We start from the raw sequence: 15,750 nt of genomic DNA, 5'->3' as shown, positions 1-15,750 counted from the left end.
TTAGGCCCTATATATAGCCTTCTATAGATTTCTGAAATGGAAACCGGGGACATTTCCTATTTGATTGGTCAAAATATCACTGAAATGTAATTTGTTATTATCTAATCGTTTGAAAAATGGCGACAATACATTTTTGAATGTTTTTTTTTGTGTGTGTGTGTGAGTGTGTGTATCCTATATTATTATTAACATTAATAATTATTATGATATAGTTTGATCATTAGAATTTTTGCTCTGGTTTAAATAAAATTCACTGCAACCGCAATAAATAAATAAATAAATAAATAAATAAATTAAAACACACAATGAAAACAGTTAATAGCAATCATAGCAAACAGTTCAAAACAATATTAGGCCTATAACAAAATTATGACTTTACAAAAACACATTACAAGAATAAAGCAACATAAATACGACATCATAAATAAATGTATTGAACCAATATTTAAAAAATTTATAATTATATGTAATATTTTCATTTTCACAAGCTGTTTATACTGTATACAGAAATTACAACTTTTTTAACTTCAAGTTTGTGCTTGAAAATGACTCTTATTCTTCTTAACTGGGCTTGATATTTTGCATTTTAGGCTTATTTCAAATTGAAAGTATGTGTATTCTGCAAATATATTTGTTGCCAACAAACGTCTGGTCAACTTATAGCCTTCATGCCTACGACTAGGCTAAACAAAAAGAGCCTGCTGCTGCTAGTTGACATTGGAAATACTAGTCATTTACACTTTTCTTGTTGTGCATAATATGTTTTGAAGAATGCTGCGCATGTGACCTATTTTTATGATTAAAAAGTTAAGTAGGCCTATGCTATTTCATTTTCGACTAGTCGGTTACAACATTTTCTTTTAAACGTTATGTAAATTAGTTGTGGTCTAATACAAGCCTTCATTTTCTGTCTTTCTTTTAAATAGGCTATTTTGTTGAATGCAAATATGTATTCAAAAAAAAGATTTTTACTTTGTCTTTTGTTGCATGAAACATCTTTAACAATCTGTTTATCTCCTGATTATGATAAATATGACCAGATCAATTAATTTAAACAAAGTGTTTTGTTAAAACTGTATGAATTATCCTACATGCCTGTATAAATCAAATGAATGTGTATAATTTATCTGTAAAATATGCAACACTGTAATGGACTTTGTTTTATTGAGCCTGTTAGAGGCCTAATCTTGAGAAAGCGTCAAATGGTATAAAAACGATTTGATTATTTATATAACAATTAATAAATATACCTACTGCCTGACACTATTAGAAATGTTTTTTGTTTTGTTTTGTTTTTTAAATCACAAACGATTGAACGGTCCATACAGCTGAAAAAAGTAGGCCTATCCACTGTCACATGACAGGAAACGTCGGCAGATAAATGGCATTATCTACGAAAATAGGGAGTATTATTTATCTTCATCTTATCTGACCAATTTGAGACAAATGCCTGATCGCTTAGCCAGCCTTGTAGTCGGGGAGCCAAAGTCTCAAAAGCTCAATAAAATGGGTTGAACCTGACATGGTCTGCCATACTTTTTATTTGTGTTTTTTCTGTTAACTTTGACCCTAAGAACCAATAATTGGAGGGTCTGATCTGCCGGAAATATCGCAAAAAAAAAATTGTGGCCATTTTCATGTATGCACCCTTTATTTTTATCAGAAAAAATAAAAAATGATTTTTTTTCCTCAAATCCTCAGTGGGTTGGGTAGGCTGTCAATAAATGCATTCCAGATACACAGAACATGTGCTGACAACATCCACTGAAAAATTAACTCTTAAAACACATTTCTACATGATTTTGCATCAATTTAATGCAAAAAATAGGCGTTTTCTCACTTTTTTTCTAATATTTCAATCTTTACTTTATTGGCAATCAACTATTCCCCCACTATTCTTTTCACCAAATAGTATACTCATTCCACAGAAAAAATTATAAAAATCCAATCAAAATCAATGGATCTGTGATGATTTCACTACTAGTTGGCAATCAACAAGCTCAGAACCTCAATAGAATTTAAAGCTACTCTCAAAATTATGAAAAACATGCTGGATATTTTGCATCATGGCACACTTATGATCTTAGTAATTTGAATGAGTTTGGAACAGCCAACAAACGGTAACCAACGGTCACCAACGGACTTCGAAGCTGCTCATCATTGTCTGTGGTATGTGACAGGTCTGCCCCAGCATTTTGGGAAAAGAACGGTAGGCCTAATATGGATATTGTAATGGTAATTAACTGAAAGGACCACGCCAGTTTTCAACAAGTACATTTCTGTTGATTCCTCATCCCAAATGTATCCCTGTAGCAGCAGCAGAATTCATTCTCTAGTAGTTTACTTTGCTAGCTTTAGCCGTTTTAGCTAATTTTGGTGGTTTCTTTAAACGGCCATAACTCCTCAAAGGAATGTTTTTTTTTTTTTTTAAGTATGTCCACGACTGCTCCCTGCCGGTCAGCCGCTTCAGGGAGTCAGGAACGAGGCTCGGTTGACACCCGAGGCCAACCTCGAGAGGCTGGTTCCCTTAGCAGATTATCTCGGTGCATGGTTATGCCTTCCGAATATATCTTATATTACCCTCTCCTGAAGTTCAACAGGTTGGTCTGGACTGCAGTGGTCCCAGAGCAGGTTCGGGTAAGGGAACAGGAAGTTCACCCTCTGTTGGTAAAGGAGGCCATAGAACGTGTTCCTCCGCCAGACAGGGAGTCCGGGTTCTACAGCCGGTACTTCATAGTTCCCAAGAAGGATGGGGGGGTTGCATCCAATTTTAGATCTGAGGTACTTGAATCGTTCTCTGAGGAGATTCAGATTTGAGTTGCTCACAATTCCAACCATCGTGAGTCAGATCCAGTTTGAGGACTGGTTTGTCACGATACTTCCATGTATCCATCCTTCAGGAAGTTCCTGAGGTTTGTTTTCGGGGGCGAAGCATACCATTATCGGGTTCTTCAGTTTGGCCTGGCTTTTCCCCCTCGCATGTTCATCAAGTGCATGGATGCAGCTCTGGCTCCAACTGAGTCTCAGAGGCATCCGTGTACTGAACTACATCGACGACTGGCTCAAATTGGCCCAGTCGCGAGTAGTGGCAGTTCGGCATTGAGATGTCGTCCTTGGCCTTCTTGGCACATAAATTGCCTTAAAATGCTGGCGGTCTACAAAGCTCTGAGGAGCTTTTTCCCGGACCTTCGCGGCCACCATGTCCTGATATGTCAGTAGTCTCATATCTAATTCATCAAGGGGGTCTGAGGTCGTAGTGGTCAGCCCTCTATGCAGACTGGCACACCAGATCCTCCTGTGGTCCCAAGGGAGACTGTCGAGCGATATATGTCCCCGGCGACCAAAATCAGGGAACAGACGTCCTGTCAAGGCAGGGGCTGAGGCCGGGGAGTAGCGACTTTACCCAGAGGTGGTGAAAGCCATGTGCGAGAGGTTCGGCCCAGTGGAAGTGGATCTGTTCGCGTCTCGAGAGACATCCCACTGGCCTCTGTGGTTTTCTCTCAAGTGCAGACGTAGCTGCTGCATCTATGCATTTCCCCCGTTCACTCTGCTCCCGGGAGTCTTGGAGCGGGTCCGCCAAGAAGTGATCAGCCTACTTTTAATAGCACCCTGCTGGCCGACCCAGGTATGGTTCTCGAACATCGTAGTACTGCTAGCAGGCCTCCCGTCTCAGGCAGGGGGCACAATATTTCACCCCCGGCCAGAGCTGTGGAACCTTTGGGTCTGGCCCCTTAGGGGGCCTGGTACCTAGAGGCGGGCCTATCGGCAGGTGTAGTTGAGACCTTACTCAGCTCCAGGGCTCCTTCCACGAGGAGATAGTACAGCATGAAGTGGAATGTGTTTTCCACTTGGTGTAGAGAGCGTTAGGTGGACCCAGTCAACTGCCCAGTGGCTTCAGTGCTGGAGTTCGTCCAAGATGGTTTCTCCGCCGGTCTTACCCCATCCACACTTAAGGTGTACGTGGCTTCCATTGCAGCTTTCCACTCGTCTGTAGGTGATGGGCCTCTGGGTAAGCAACATTTGGTTGTACGTTTCCTCCATGGAGCTCGGAGGATAAGGACTGCGACTCAGTCCAGAGTCCCAACTTGGGATCTGGCAGTGGTTCTGGAAGGGTTGTCTGCGGCTCCCTTCGAACCGAGTCGGCTGAGGCAAAGAACCTGACCTTTAACCCTCTCGAGTCGGCAATCACGCCGGCGTGATTGGCTTGCTTTTTTTCTTATCAGTGCCAAAGAGACTCAAATAACAAAGTTTTTTTTCATTCAGGCAAGTGTTATACATCATTATAATCTGTTAAATTTCCATTTTTCTTACTACAGTCACAATAAAAACAAATGGTTGTGCTTTTTGCAAAATAAAGAAATCAAACATGATGCGCGATCTGCAGTCTCTCTGTCAAAGACGTTCATTCAGATAGTCTTCAGAAAATGACTTCTAGCTTATTGAATACTTGTCTGACAAACATGAGCCATAAGTCTAAAGAAACGCTGAAATGTCAGGTTTTAAACACTGTAAACCAAATCAAAAACAAATATTCTGTGTTTATGTAATCCGTTTGAAAGCAGATCGATGTTAGTCGTTCCTGAGCGGCTCATTATAGACTAATGCGACCACGGCCACGAAGCACGCGCTCTATTGAGATTCAAATACTGAGCCGACGCCCACACACACATCAGCTCAAACAAACACATCGTGCACAAGGGCGCACTGAAGCTTTCTTTGTTTAAATTAGCTCAAAATTACTGTCAGATGTAAGTAATTACCTTGACAAACTATACATCATTTAAAAGATCTAAGACTCAAGCTTCAATTTTTGACCTCTTTTTTATTCTCAAAGTCATATAGTGACCGTAATTTGTTAATATGTGTCAGGAGTTATGAATATGAAAACCATCGGTACCTTCTAAAGATTGTAATACGAGCGTCAGGTGCTCTCATTCATAAAAAAACTCTTCATACTATATGGACTACATGTGCACGGAGCGCCCTCCGGCTGCCAGTATGAAGTATGAAGAGTTTTATGAAGAGTTTTTTATGAATGAGAGCAGCTGACGCTCGTATTACAATCTTTAGAAGGTACCGACGGTTTTCATATTCATTTATCGATTGCTGGAAGCTGTTTATGTCAATGTCACATGGTATCACCATGTGACATTGACATAAACAGCTTCCAGAAATCACTCTAACAATGTTAGACTAACATGCAGATAGACAAGTTTGAAGATAATAAACACACAATCGCGACAATATATGGCTTATCTGTGTTATTTATACCATGTTGGGTGTTTTCATAATAGATTATATTTATAAGGCAATGCTACTCGAGATTTTATAATTATGCAGAATATTGTAAAATATATTTTCTGTCTGATTTTTTGATCCAAAGCCAAATGAGATCACATAAGGTTATTTAAAACAATTGGTGTAATTAATCATGAATTATAGTTTAATAAATCATAAATTCTTGTGGCAGAGAATATAGATCCTTTGTTCTGTTGCTCTCTGTCACATAGGCCTACCTGCAGCTCATTCATTATGCAGCTCATTAATGCGAGTCCTTTGTTATCTCAGGTGCTATCTCATCATTATTCATTAGATACCACGCCTCCTCGCATATTGGCTTTGTGAAGAGAAACCGTCTTACAAATTTTAAATCAGTGTATTGTTTTATGTGAATGAGTAGGCTCAATGATTCTCACATCAGTATAAAGAAACAACTCTATGCAAATACAGACAGGAGTCAAAAGTCTTGGGAACAGATATCTATTGTGTGTTTTGAAGCCTTAATTAAAATTTTTTTTTTTTTTTTCAAAAATCTGTGCATAAACATTTTTCTCTCAAAAATACAAGCATGTACATACATGTTGCTCACATATTATGGTAGCCCTGTTTGTGCTGAATACAGTGTAATTACTCTTTTGCCATTAATGTGTTTATAAGCAACTGAAAAAAACACAAATGTCAGAGCATATCAAAACTTCTAAAGGGCCCCAAAACAGCTCAGACTCCTAGGGGTTAAGGTGGCCTTTCTTCTTGCTATCACTTACTGAGGAGGGTGGGGGACCGGGGTCGGTTACGCCAACTTGCCTGGAGTTTGCCCCTGGCGGAGTTAAGGCCATCTTACTTCCAAGGCCGGGCTATGTGCCCAAGGTGCCATCGAGTGTGGCACGGTCAGTGGTTCTTTAGGCCTTCCATCCTCCACCTCACGTGACGGCAGAAGAAAGGAGACTTCACCTGCTCTGTCCGGTCAGAGCAGAGTTCTGGAAAAAAAGAGTTTATCTGGAGAAGTCTTCACAGTGGAGGAAGTCAGACCAGTTGTTGGTGTGCTTTGGCTCATCCAAGAAAGGGCTGCCTGCGTCAAAACAGACAATCAGTAAGTGGATTGTCCAGGCTATAGCCACAACTTATCAGGTGCGTTAAGAGCAAGGGTGCTCGCGTCCTGAGTGTGCGTGGGTTCCAGCTTCACACTAGGGTGGGCGTGATTCTCGTTTGGCCTAGTGGGTATTCGTTCCCCAAAGTGTCGTTAGATGCAGTGCGAGTTCCCTCGAAAGGGAACGTCTCGGGTTACAACTGTAACCCTTGTTCCCTGAGAAGGGAACGAGACGCATGGAGCGTCTGCTTGATCGCTATGCTTAGGAGCGTCCCCAAAGTGTCGTTAGATGCAGTGTCTTGTTCCCTTTTCAGGGAACAAGGGTTACAGTCGTAACCCGAGATGATTTCTTTCACCTGAATGCACAATATTTCCCATTTGCAGATTTGGTTCTGATCTTATTTTAGGATTAAACAAGAGAGGAGAAGCGTGGAGGAGAGGAGGAGAGGAGGAGAGGGGAGAGGAGTAAACAGGAGAGAACAGGAGAGGAGTGATGTGAATTGGAGAAGAATGAAGGATGAAGCCTGAGTTCTCAACCAAACAGCTGAAGAGAAAGCTGCTCAGTCCCAACTATACTGCTTGCATAATATGTCAGAAAACAGACAGTGATGCTGGTCCTCTTCAGAAACTGACAAATCAAGGCTACCCTTCCCTCCTATATGCTGTAACCAACAGAAAGGATGATGTCTCATACAGACTTGACAATGGGCTGAAACCTCAATGTGACTTTCTGAGGAGGAATACTTTGTGGCACACACAATGTTGTGCGAGGTACACAGATCGTAAAACTGTTGACCAGACGAGGAAAAAAGTTGAAAAGCCAGAAGTCAAGCTCTTTCATCCAGCTCATTTCAATTATTCCATGGTGACAATGCGGGCAGATCAGTAGAGCATGCGCGACCAGGGGGAATAGATCCCTCATTTTGATCGCCACTTATGACAGACAGAATGCAGTTTGGGAAAAAGCAAACAAACTTGAAGATGAAGAGATACTACACAAGATTTGTGGTCCTGATGGAAACAAGTGTTCTGATATGATTGCTGAGGTCTTCCGGTACCACAAGGAATACATGACCAACTACCTGACAGAGCGTCTTCGTTCACAGGAAAGGACTAGTACTGCCACCACTCCATATGATGCTGCACTGAACCAACTCATATCTAGGATAGATGAGCCCTTTTTCAAAGAGCCATATTCTTAGTTACAGCTTTGAGGGATGAATTCTGTAAATACTTGGAAAGCCATGGAGTTCAGAATGTTACCTCATACAGATGTCAGTCCTTGACTGCCCGCCTTAGAAGGCACAATGAAGTAGGTGGCAATTGTAAAATAATGGTTGTTCCACAGAAAGTATGTTCCAGCCTGAATGTTCCAGCAGAAATGAATGTTGGCTGCATGCTCTCAAATTTGAAGGAACTTTAAGGGTTACTTCAGTGATTTAGCATTAAGCTTTGTATCAGTAGAAACCCGGTAGTATATTCAAATTACGGTACTTTCCCCCCTCATATCCCCCTGAGACGAGAGAATTATGCATTTTATTTCTGGAAAAAATCCTCAGATGATGCAAATATCTGAGTTGACACCAGATGACACCATAGTCTCTTCCTACAACACTGCAAAGAGAATATGGAAGGACCTCCAGAACCAACGTAAGCAGATCCTGAAGGATGCAAGAGAAGCCAGAACAGCTCAAGCCAGTGGAAGTCAGCAGATGCCTGGAAGTATGACTGAAGACCCGTCACTGCAGCTAGAGATATCATACCTGGACGCATCCCGAAGAGTAAGGTCTAACCTGTATAACCACCTGGCATGGATGATAACAGATGCAACTCCACAGTTAGGTGAGGACGACCGGGTAAAAGTCAGTCCTAAGCAGCAAGAACAAGTTCTCAACCTTGCCCAGGATGTCTGCCAAGCAGTTGCCAAGATCACAACACTCTCAATAGCCTAAAATGCTATTGAGGTTCTGAGCTTGTTGATCGCCAACTAGTAGTAAAATCATCACAGATCCATTGATTTTGGTTGGATTTTTATGATTTTTTCTGTGGAATGAGTATACTATTTGGTGAAAAGAATGGCATATTGACAGATGTCATAACTTGGGGGAAAAGTTGATTGTCAAAAAACTGGAAAAAAAGTGAGAAAACGCCTATTTTTTGCATTAAATTGATGCAAAATCATCTAGAAATGTGTTTTAAAAGTAATTTTTTCAGTGGATGTTGTCAGCACATGTGTTATGTGTATCTGGAATACATTTATTAACAGCCTACCCAACCCACTGAGGATTTGAGGAAAAAAATAATTTTTCACATTTTTCTGATAAAAAATAAAGGGTGCATACACTAAAATGGCCAAAAAAAATTTTCGCGATATTTCCGGCAGAGCAGACCCTCTAATTATTGGTTCTTAGGGTCAAAGTTAACAGAAAAAACACAAATAAAAAGTATGGCAGACCATGTCAGGTTCAACCCATTTTTGAGACTTTGGCTCCCTGGCTATTAGTGGTGATCGCATATGGATCAAGAACTCTAACCCCTCCCGAGAAAAATTACCATCTTCATTCGGGAAAGTTGGAGTTTTTGGCCATGAAGTGGGCCATATGTGAGCGGTTTAGGGACTATGTCTATCACGCACCATCATTCGTTGTGTACACGGACAATAACCCCCTCACATACGTGATGTCAACAGCCAAGCTAAATGCCACAACGTACAGATGGGTAGCAGAACTTGCTGACTTTCGATTTTCCATCAAATACCATCCAGGAAAGTCAAATGGGGATACTGACGGCTTGTTGCGTATGCCGCTGCAGATGGAACAGTACATGAAAACCTGTTCAGGAGAAGTGCACCCTGACGTCATGGTCAATCGACGGTGGTACAGAATCAGGAGAGAGGGTCAAGGTTATGTCCACTTACCATTGAAACAGCATTGTTGAAGGAACAGGAGGAGGAGCTGTTCACATCAGTTTCAGAGATCCCCAAGGATGTTCTGAAAAAAGCTCAAGAAGATGACCCGGAAATCAGAGAAGCAGTGGAGTACCTCAAATCCAAACCGCGGTCAATGAAGAGAAGCCGGGGTAAAGAGTTTCGGGGACTGATGAGGGAACGAGCTAAGTTACACCTGGATGAACATGGTCTCCTGTTCCGCAAAACAGCAACTCGTCATCAGTTGGTATTACCTAGGACAGTGGTTCCCAAACCTGTCCTGGGGACCCCTCACCACCGCACATTTTGTATGTCTCCCTCATTAGACACACCAAATTCAAGTCTTGCAGTCTCTACTAATGAGCTGATAAGTTGAATCAGGTGTGCTAGATGAGGGAGACATGCAAAACGTGCATTGGTGGGGGGTCCCCAGGACAGGTTTGAAAACCACTGGCCTAGGAGATACCATGAGCTCGTCTACAAAGAGTTACACCAAGACATGGGTCACTTGGGAGCAGAAAGGGTGCTGAACTTGATCAGAGATCGGTTTTATTGGCCCCACATGCAAAAAGAAGTGGAACACATTGTCACACATGTTTGTAGCTGCTTGAGGAGCAAACGTCCAAACAAAATCACCCGAGTTCCTCTGACAAACATCACCACCACTTACCCATTTGAGCTGGTATCTATTGATTTTCTACATCTAGAGAGGTGTAAAGGAGGATATGAGTACATCTTGGTGGTGATGGACCACTTTACACACTTCGCTCAGGCGTACGCATGAAGAAACAAAAGTGCAAAGACAGCGGCTGAGAAGGTGTTCGGGGATTTTGTTTTAAAGTTTGGGTTTCCGACAAAACTGCACCACGACCAGGGGAGGGAATTTGATAACAAGCTGTTTGTGAAGTTGCAAGAGGACAGTGGTGTGCAAGGCTCCCATACTACACCGTATCACCCGCAGGGAAATGGTCAAGTTGAGCGGTTTAACCGAACTTTGTTAGCTATGCTGAGGACCCTTCCTGAAACTGCCAAAGCCGACTGGAAGACATCACTTGCAAAGGTGGTAAATGCGTACAACTGTACAAAAAAGTGAGGCGACGGGTTTTCCTCCCCATTATCTCCTGTTTGGCCGTACTCCCAGACTGCCAATTGATATAATGTTCGGTGTACCAGCAAAAGACCAAAGCTCCTCTTACTATGACTATGCGGAGAACTGGAGGAAGAGAATGGTGGAAGCCTACAAGTTAGGCACAAGAGTGTCACAAAAAGAGAAGGAAAGAGGAAAAGATTTGTATGATAAGAAAGTGCACGGAGCTGAACTGATCCCTGGGAACAGAGTACTTGTCTGGAACTTCAAAGAGAAAGGTGGACCTGGGAAACTTCGATCATTTTGGGAAGAACAAGTTTATGTCGTCACCCAGAGGAAGTACCAGGATGGTCCAGTATATGAAGTTCGACCGGAAAACGGAAAAGGAAAAACAAGAATACTGCACAGGAATCTTTTGTTACCGTGTGACTACTTACCCGTAGAGAGAGTATACTCACCAGGAAGACCTGAGAAAGAAAAGAAAAGAGGCAAGATTGGAAAGACATCACCACAGCAGAATCAGAGACACTGTGACAGTTCGGATGGTGAAGATGATTGGAGATGCCTGGTTGGAGTGCCCGTCGACAGAGAGAGTCGGAGTGAGAGGAGGTACTACAGGAAAAACCTTCAGTACATCACTCAGTAGAGACAGTGATTCTGAACGATACAGGTCCAGAGGAGGAAGATGAGCAAGGAGTTGGACAGGGAGATGTGTCATCCGGAGGAGAGGTTGGAGAAACAGAGGATGCGGAGGAGAGTGACGCGGAGCCTCCTTCACAACCTGCCTGCAAAAGAGTATATCCTTTGAGAAACAGAAAAGTAAAAAAAAATGTTTACTTACCATACCCTAGGTCAGCCTAGTATCGTAGAGGGGTAAGCTGTTGAAGTAAATCAAAGTAACAAGTTCTAGTTAACAAATTAAAGTAAAACCAGAATAAGATTGTTCTTTTTTCTCTCTCTCTTCTTCAGTTTTAAAGAGAAAGTAGTAACCATAGCATTCCAAAAGGAAACAGTTACACAGTCAATTTTCTATGGTTAAAGGTTAGATTCCTTCAGTGAAAGTACAGATTCCGGTTGATAGACAGTGATGGTGGTGGAAGATCATGGTGCACAATGATGTCTGCTGCAAACACACCGCATGGAAAAGGAGATAAATGTTGTGTGTCACGTGTCAAAGTATAGCACAGGTACTAAAACTGTTGTATCACTGACTCCTACCAAAGAGATTATCTATGGGTGGTTATCCTGTATTGTATTCTGTGAATGTCGGGACTACATTCTATTTTGTAGGGGAGAATGTGGGGAAAATCTAGAATATATATATAGATTAATATAAATGTGAATTGAAAGCTAGACTCACCTAATCTTTATTATGTTTATATAATTTTCGTTCTGTTATTAATAATTGCTGGTTAATTATTCAGTACATGCATATAAATTTGTAGTATACTATAGCTATGTGAAGGGTGTCCAATGGGTGGCGGTAGCCAGGTGCGGAACCCCAGGGTAGACCTAAAAGAGAAGAAGAAGAGTTAGTTTGTTGTTCACGCGAGGTTTTATGAGACGATCAGTATATAGTATGGTATTGTACTGTGTGGTACTTAGCTGTAGCAAATGGTGCTGACTGCATAAACGAACCCAACCAAATCACGCGCTTGTCATCTCTTTCAAGTGTGTTACAATTGGCTGCGTGTTCATGCCTTGCTTTGTGCCATGGCCTCTCATGTCTATTGTCTTTACTGCCTTTACTGCCCCCTTGGGGTAGTTTTTGTTGATTGTATTATAAATAAAAAGCCCATCTATCTGCACCACTGAGTCCTCGCTTCATCCCTTCAGCCCATTCTTGACATAACAATCTGGCCACAAGAGGACTCAGCTGAAAATGGGCATCTTCCTTTTTCCAGCTCCCTTCACTGAGCTTTCTAACCGCCAGCTGTTGATCCAGCCATGAGGGACTTCCTCATCGAAGTGGACTATCTGGTCTACAGTGAGGCTGATATTGAGGAGGTTTTCAACATCTGCTTCAATCAGCCTCTCAGCCTGTGGGAGATGGAGAAGCTGGGGAATCTTGGTTTATGGGACTTTGTGTACCACGTCTTTTTATCGTGCGGAGTAAAGTTGACCCTTCCCTTCCCTTACACCTAACCCTACACTTAAACTTACCCATACCACCACACCTGTCCCTAACCCTACCCATATCCCACCTCAATATAAGCAAAAGTGTTTTGCAATACAATATAAACACAGTAAGTACATTGTACTTATTTTTTGATGTAAGTACATAGTAGTTAAGGCCCATGTTTACATAGAAAAACAATGGAAAAGTAGCACATTGGAATGGAAAAACGCATTCTGTATAAATTGCCCCTTAAACTGTTTTGCCCCCTCATTTTAAGATGGGACCCCCAAAAAATATAATTCTGGCTACGTCAAAGTGCAATATTTACTCACGTTGTATTATGAATTGTTCTCACACATTTTGCAATGCAAAGACTCGGAAACGGTACCACAAACTAGTTAATAAAATATATAATGGACGGAGAAGCTTCAGACAAACCTTCAATAAACGACACTAATGTCTGTCATGAAAGTAACAGCAAATGTTTGAATAGGCAAATTTACAGTGACTCAGGGGCAATGACCAACATACTTAATATTCATAATTTGTGACCTTTCCACAAGCCATAAATAACACACGAGTATCACTGTACTGATTAAAACTCATGTGAGCTTCAGACTGCCCACAATCCAGAACTGCTTCTTCTACTCCAAGGTAAGTCTATTTCTAAGACTTCTTAAAAATGAATAGGCTAAGCCTAGAATAGTTCACTTCTTAATACTTTCTCCTCTTTCTGATCCAGGTCCTTGCCCGTAAAGACCCAGAAAATGAACTCGACAATCTGGATTGTGGATAGTTATGAAGAAGCTTTTGCCAAAAACATTGTGATTGTTAGTTTTGGCTTTGTCATTAATTTCATCAACGGAATGTTAGTAGTGACTTTCTTCTCCAATCCAATGTTTTCCAGAGACTCCAGATACATTTTATACATTCACCTGGTACTCAATGACATGCTCATGATCTGCGTATCGGTGACTTTATATGTGTTGTCCTACGTTTCACCACTCTTAAATGCTTCATTGTGTTGCATATTGCTTGTTCTTGCTAAAGTCACCTTTATGATCACTCATTTGAATCTGGCCGGTATGGCCATAGAACGGTTCATTGCTATCTGTAAGCCACTGCATCACTCTCAGATTTGCACTCCACAAAGAACCTACATCTTTATATGCTTGCTATGGGTTTTAGGAGCTATACCTTCTCTGGCAGATATCATTATTTCAATTTTAACCCAGCCCATATCTCTCTTCAGGTCTATTATACTTTGCTACTCATTCAGGTTGTTCCCTTCCCAAGCCCACCAGGACAACACCACTGCTTCACAAGTCATCTGTATGGCTTTGGTGTGGATAATTCTCATTTACACTTATTGCAGAGTCCTGTTCACTGCCAGAAAGGCGGTTTCAAAGGGTTCAGCAAATAAGGCTCGGAGTACAATATTGTTGCATGGCGTCCAGTTACTTCTTTGTATGCTTTCCTATATCTCGCCTTTTTTGTTCTTAATTATTAATTCTTTTTTCCCTCTACACCGCACTAAGATCACTTTCTGTGTTTATCTGCTCACAAACATTATGCCAAGATTGATGAGTCCTTTGATCTATGGGGTCCGAGACCAGAAGTTTATGAAACAAATGAAGGAATACTTTACATGTAGAGTTATTATTGTAAAGATTGTGCCATCAAAATCATGATTAGGCCCTATATATAGCCTTCTATAGATTTCTGAAATGGAAACCGGGGACATTTCCTATTTGATTGGTCAAAATATCACTGAAATGTAATTTGTTATTATCTAATCGTTTGAAAAATGGCGACAATACATTTTTGAATGTTTTTTTTTTGTGTGTGTGTGTGAATGTGTGTATCCTATATTATTATTAACATTAATAATTATTATGATATAGTTTGATCATTAGAATTTTTGCTCTGGTTTAAATAAAATTCACTGCAACCGCAATAAATAAATAAATGAATTAAAACACACAATGAAAACAGTTAATAGCAATCATAGCAAACAGTTCAAAACAATATTAGGCCTATAACAAAATTATGACTTTACAAAAACACATTACAAGAATAAAGCAACATAAATACGACATCATAAATAAATGTATTGAACCAATATTTAAAAAATTTATAATTATATGTAATATTTTCATTTTCACAAGCTGTTTATACTGTATACAGAAATTACAACTTTTTTAACTTCAAGTTTGTGCTTGAAAATGACTCTTATTCTTCTTAACTGGGCTTGATATTTTGCATTTTAGGCTTATTTCAAATTGAAAGTATGTGTATTCTGCAAATATATTTGTTGCCAACAAACGTCTGGTCAACTTATAGCCTTCATGCCTACGACTAGGCTAAACAAAAAGAGCCTGCTGCTGCTAGTTGACATTGGAAATACTAGTCATTTACACTTTTCTTGTTGTGCATAATATGTTTTGAAGAATGCTGCGCATGTGACCTATTTTTATGATTAAAAAGTTAAGTAGGCCTATGCTATTTCATTTTCGACTAGTCGGTTACAACATTTTCTTTTAAACGTTATGTAAATTAGTTGTGGTCTAATACAAGCCTTCATTTTCTGTCTTTCTTTTAAATAGGCTATTTTGTTGAATGCAAATATGTATTAAAAAAAAAGATTTTTACTTTGTCTTTTGTTGCATGAAACATCTTTAACAATCTGTTTATCTCCTGATTATGATAAATATTACCAGATCAATTAATTTAAACAAAGTGTTTTGTTAAAACTGTATGAATTATCCTACATGCCTGTATAAATCAAATGAATGTGTATAATTTATCTGTAAAATATGCAACACTATAATGGACTTTGTTTTATTGAGCCAATGCAGACTATCACTGTTATTAGAGGCCTAATCTTGAGAAAGCGTCAAGTTGTATAAAACTATATGATTATTTATATAACAATTAATAAATATACCTACTGCATGACATACTATTAGAAATGTTTTGTGTTTTGTTTTGTTTTTTAAATCACAAACGATTGAACGGTCCATACAGCTGAAAAAAGTAGGCCTATCCACTGTCACATGACAGGAAACGTCGGTAGATAAATGGCATCATCTACGAAAATACGGAGTATTATTTAGATTCATCTTATCTGACCAATTTGAGACAAATGCCTGATCGCTTAGCCAGCCTTGTCACTTGTTTAATTCTAGCCACATATGCAGTTATTTACATGGATTAGCAGCGCCATCTTGTGGTATTTTAATTGCTATGTT

At 40.2% G+C, this 15,750-nt stretch overlaps 1 protein-coding gene across 1 annotated transcript; it reads left to right on the top strand.

The window, feature by feature from the left end:
• Positions 1 to 13,266: 13,266 nt before the first annotated feature.
• LOC307141249 (odorant receptor 131-2-like) lies at positions 13,267 to 14,190 on the top strand (the record flags this gene model as incomplete). The annotated part of the gene is made up of 1 exon (XM_079841305.1): positions 13,267 to 14,190. One exon carries the CDS (start codon positions 13,267 to 13,269, stop codon positions 14,188 to 14,190), a length of 924 nt encoding a protein of 307 aa, XP_079697431.1.
• Positions 14,191 to 15,750: the final 1,560 nt, after the last annotated feature.

This window comes from Gobio gobio (assembly GCF_949357685.1).
Source record: "Gobio gobio genome assembly, chromosome: 17".
NCBI classification, from domain to species: domain Eukaryota; kingdom Metazoa; phylum Chordata; class Actinopteri; order Cypriniformes; family Gobionidae; genus Gobio; species Gobio gobio.
This window is presented reverse-complemented; position numbering and strand designations above follow the sequence as displayed.